This window comes from Octopus bimaculoides, chromosome 9 (genome assembly GCF_001194135.2).
Source record: "Octopus bimaculoides isolate UCB-OBI-ISO-001 chromosome 9, ASM119413v2, whole genome shotgun sequence".
Taxonomy (NCBI): Eukaryota; Metazoa; Mollusca; class Cephalopoda; order Octopoda; family Octopodidae; genus Octopus; species Octopus bimaculoides.
Window position 1 is genome coordinate 32,936,827 of NC_068989.1, and position 5,245 is coordinate 32,942,071.

A 5,245-nucleotide genomic window follows, 5' to 3' on the forward strand; every position below is an offset into this window, starting at 1 on the left:
ACGTTGTGTTAACAACAAACAAGATGAGGACAAATATCCATCAAATGTAAATAATGTACATAATTCCTCATCTCTTAAATATCGAACTGTATTAAGTAATAGCTTGTCCTATACTTTTACAGGTGTAATAACTTGTCCTGTACTTTTCCATGTTTATAATCTTAAGAATATTACTTTTCATGCTCACATTTTCCCATGTAATCCATGATTTTTTCAGGCATTGCTGTTATAAGATAATTAATAATGTGTCAATTAATAATTTAAGATTTTAACTTATAAAATACTGAAAGATAATATTTCAATTTTTCCATGTAAGTGATGATAGTATTTCAATTTTTTTCATGTTTAATTTAAATATATGTTGTGATTGAATTACTTGATATTATCTATCCACACCGAATTAATAGCAGGGATTTTTACCATCTTGTTAGTTGCACCATGGCTCACCAAAAGTTACAAACAACAAGACCCCAAAACCATCTGTTACCAGGCTCACTTTAAGTAACCTAGATTTTGAGTTGGTGACTGCTGCTAATCTAGATCTATCAATAATTATTCAATACAACAGTAATTATAAAAGCATATCCGATATATACAAGTTAAAATTAACTACATCCCATTAATATAAATTTGATTTATAAAAAATCCCTTTTAATTAATTTTGAAATTTAAAAAGTATAAGCACGTTTAACCAATGCCTTTTCTGGACAGCCTTACTTCATAGAGACATAGAGACAACCAAAAATGACTATATTCCTGCCCCAATAAATTTAGATGTATATATCTGAAGCATATAATACATTAATGAACTAGCCTGATTAAGTAACTAAAAAGAAAAGGAAAGCAAGTAAAAAGGAAAAGCAGAAAGTAAGTTAATTAAAGATGAAAGAGAAAATTAATAATAAAAGTTAAACTTACCCTAATTCAACAGCATATTAAAAATAACTTTATTAAATATTTAATTAAAAAAATAAAATATACAAAAGGATGAAAAGCAAAGTCGACCTCGGTGGAATTTGAACTCAAAACATAACGACAGACAAAATACTGCTAAGCATTTCCCCTAGTGTGCTAACGTTTCTGCCAGCTGACCGCCTTGGAATGTAAACATTCGTTTTAGAAATATATTCTTAAAATTAATTAAAATGAATGAAAAAAGTAATTCTAATATTAAAGAATAATTTCAAAATAAAAATAGCGTTTTAGAATTTTTTTAAGAATGTACTATAGCAACAAGCCTAGCAAGAAGAGAGAGAGAATGAGAAGTGAAGAATTAAGAGTAATTATAACAAACAATGGATTAATAAAACTATTTCTTTGCTTGGAGCATAACTCTCTTACTTCCTTACTTATTTTACATTTCATGACATTTTACCTCAACATTTTGCTACTAATTTTTGTTGAATGTGACTAACGATTCTGAATTCCTCATGCATTTTTCTATCATTTATGTTAATTGAAAATGAACACCTGCCTTATTGCCCACTTCAGGGCTCACATAATTTGATGTAACTTTTTTTTCTACTGAACCAAATCTCAAACTATATATTCCAAAGTGTAGCTGAGAAGGTGTCCTCTTTAAAACTGTTAACAGTTTGCAATTTAGTTGAGAACTGAATTAGTGGTGAAGCTTGGAAGCTGCTGCAATTGACGAAATGGTGGACTTAAGAATATATTCAACCACTACCATGGTTGAATGATAAAGGATGGGAGCATAGGAAGAAAAACTAGAATTAAGGGGATATAGTTAATTGTGATATGGAGGAGGCAATAGAGGAAAGTAACATATCAATTGGTTAGCTATTGTAGTGTTGGGAAATAAATCCTTGCCTTTTGGGTTGCACTCTACAATAGGTAACTTTTATCTTCTGTCCCCTCACTATTTTCTATTTACCTTTTTGTACATTGAGAATAAACTCTGACACATCAACAATGTCATCTTTATCTCTCTTTCCAGCTCTACCATATCTATTCCCACCCTATATTAACATATGGTAGCCATGAATATCTTCTCTAACTACAAACTTGTTTCTGTCCTTCCTGTCATATTTTAACTTCTCAACACCTTGCATAAAGTTAAAGCTAAAACAAAACAACTGACACGAACAATACACACACAATATACACACAATTAACCTAATACTCAGGTGACTGGATTGATGCCATACCTGTGGCTGATGTTAGTGGCCTACTCAGCTTGGATGAACTTTGTGTCTCCATTGCCCTCAGAGTGGGAGCTGACGTATGCACGGGTTTGATCTGTTGTTGTGACAGGCTCCTTGACTACAAAGGCCTCCATGGCCTTTCTTGCCATTTGAATGCTGGTTGCTTCACACGTCATACAGAGTTGAACCTGATACTCAAGAGGAGCTTGGCCCAGACAAACATCCCCTCCATCTTGGAACCATCTGGATTGTCCAGATGTGATGGGAAGAGATCTGATAGCCTCACCCTGTGCCCCTGGTCACAAGGGTCACAGCTTCTGCAGCCGAGTGGAACAAAATCCTGAAATACTGCGATCTGTCTGCCAACTACATTTTTCCATCCTGTGGTGTTCGAGATGTTTGGTGGGGTCGGACCACTAACTGCAAGATTCTTGACTTCACTGGCAACTCACCTTGCAGAGGTAACTGATGAGGCTCATGAGGTTGCTTGGTTGTTCCAGCGCATCAGCGTCACAATCACCCAGTACTGCAAGCATGTTGGTGTGTCTCAATAGCCATTACAGGGGTTTCCCAGTGCCACCAAGTTTTCAACCCAAAGTGGTGAATTGTTTTGGTTTTTTTTCTTCTTTCTCTTTTTCTTTTTCTCTTTTTTTTTTTCTTTTTTCAATTGTGTTCTCTGTTTTGTCCAGTTTTCTAGTTTGATTCTGTAAAACGGTAAACACTGTGAAGGCAATAAATTTTTTTTTTCAAAAAAAAGATTCAAAATAAATATACACACATACACATTTACATGTAAAACACTCATAACACATAAATCTAATATTTTCTAATTAGTGGGCTTCTAAATTTGGGGTGAAATTATTTTATCAGTTTTCCATAAGTAAAAATTAACACTATAAGCTTACTTTGATTGGAACCATTTTCATTTAACCAGTAAATTTTAAAATAATTATATTAATTAAAACCTGAAATATAATTCCCTTGCTTATTTTTTAGGTCTGGATGTGTGGAGGTAGTCTTGAATTTATTCCATGTTCCAGGGTTGGTCACATATTCAGAGCAGCACATCCATATGGATTTCCAAGTAAGTAGCCATATACATCTACCCACAAAACTATTTCCTTTCATTATAGTTTGTTTTATATCAATTTTTAAATGTCTGTTCTTTCATTTTCTGGGTTAAGAATATCATTGAGTTTGGCAGAAACTTATTTTCATCTAGTTTTACTTTTGAACCACATGTGATATGGATACTAGTCATATGCGAGTATCAATTTAAATTAATAGATCCCTATTTTTTATGATTGCATTAGTCTTATAGCAACCTAAGATCAATACTGCATTAGCTACATATATATATATATATATATATATGTTTGTATATATTTGTAATTATAAGATTCAAGGATCTAAGTGTAGGAAGTTTGTAAGCTTTGAGCAGTCCATGGTAGGTATAAAGATCAATGTTCATCTGCAGCGAGTTAACTTGGGGTCCCTTGATGACAACATAACCTTCATATAATTAATGTATCTTTGACCTGATGAGCAGCTAGTTAAGTACCCTTTTTTGAATAATTATTACTTCAGAGGATCTGCTTGTTAGAAAACATATGTAGCCTGGATTTTACCTCCTCTACTCCCCCAATTTTGATGTTTGTATATATATATATATAGTCATCGTCGTCGTTGTCATCATCATTTTACATCCGCTTTCCAAGCTGGCATGGGTTAGACAATTTGATTAAGGCCTGGCAAGCTGGGAGGCTGCATCAGGCTCCAATCTGCTCTAGCAAGGTTTCTACAACTGGATGCCATTCCAAACACCAACCACTCCAAGAGTGTAGTGGGTGCTTTTTACATGCCACTGGCATGTGAGCCAGTCAGGTGGCACTGGCATCAACCACGCTCAAATGGTGCTTTTTATATGCCAATTGCACGGGTGCCAGTCAAGTGGTATTGGCATTGACTATGCTCAAATGGTGCTTTTTATATGCCACCAGCACAGGACCCAGTCAGACAGCACTGGCATCGCCCATGCTCGAATGGTGCAATTTTACATGCCAGTCAGGTGGTACTGGCATTGACCACACTTGAATGATGCTTTTTACGTGCCACCAGCATGGGTCCCAGTCAGGTGGCATTGGCATCAGCCATGACTACGATTTCACTTGGTTCAAGCACAACAATTGAAGGGTACTTTTAAACAGTCCAGTTATGCAACACTGGCATCAGCCACAACTACAATCTCACTTGGCTTGCTGGGTCTTCTCTTGCACAGCATATCTCCAAAGGTCCCAGTCACTTGTCATTGCCTCTGTGAAGACCAACGTTTGAAAGTTGTGCTTCACCACCTAATCCCATGTCTTCCTAGGTCTACCTCTTCTGCAGGTTCCCTCCACTGTTAGGGTGTGATACTTCACACAGCTGTCCTCATCCATACGCAACACATGACCATACCAGTACACTCATCTCTCTTGCACACCACAACTTATGTCCAACATTTCTCTCGTGGTGTACGCACACTGACATTACACATCCATCGGAGCATACTAGCTTCATTTCTTTGAAGCCTACGCATGTCCTCAGTAGTCACAGCTCATGTTTCACTGCCATATAGCATGGCTGTTCACACACAGGCATCATACAGTCTACCTTTCACTCTGAGTGAGAGGCCCTTTGTTACCAGAAGAAGTAGGAGCCCTCTGAACTTTGCCCGGGTTATTGTTATTCTAGCAGCTATACTCTCAGAGCATCTACCCCCACTACTGATTTTGTCACCTAAGTAATGGAAGCTATCAAAAGCCCCCTCATAAACATAAGGACACATGAAATGTGTCAAGGCCGACAGGAAGCGGTGCAGCTTCTTAGGGCTAAATAGCACTAGTATGATTCCCTTATTGGGACTGTCACTTTAAGTTGACAGCATACAACTACTTTATATATATATATATATATTTATGTGGAGAATGGAGCAACAAATACAAGAAGAAGCTTCAGACTACCCCTGAAGGATTGAGGCAACCCTATCATTTACCTATATATATATATATATATATATATATATATATATATATATATAT

The 5,245-nt window shown here is 36.1% G+C and overlaps 1 protein-coding gene across 1 annotated transcript in view; it reads left to right on the forward strand.

Annotated features, from left to right (window-relative positions):
- LOC106884391 (polypeptide N-acetylgalactosaminyltransferase 13) overlaps positions 1-5,245 on the forward strand; it is a 92,990-nt gene that overhangs the window by 30,853 nt on the left and 56,892 nt on the right. Inside the window, exon 5 of the mRNA XM_052970905.1 lies at positions 3,162-3,249. Coding sequence (XP_052826865.1) covers positions 3,162-3,249 — 88 coding nt within the window. The remainder of the gene's footprint in view (positions 1-3,161; positions 3,250-5,245) is intronic.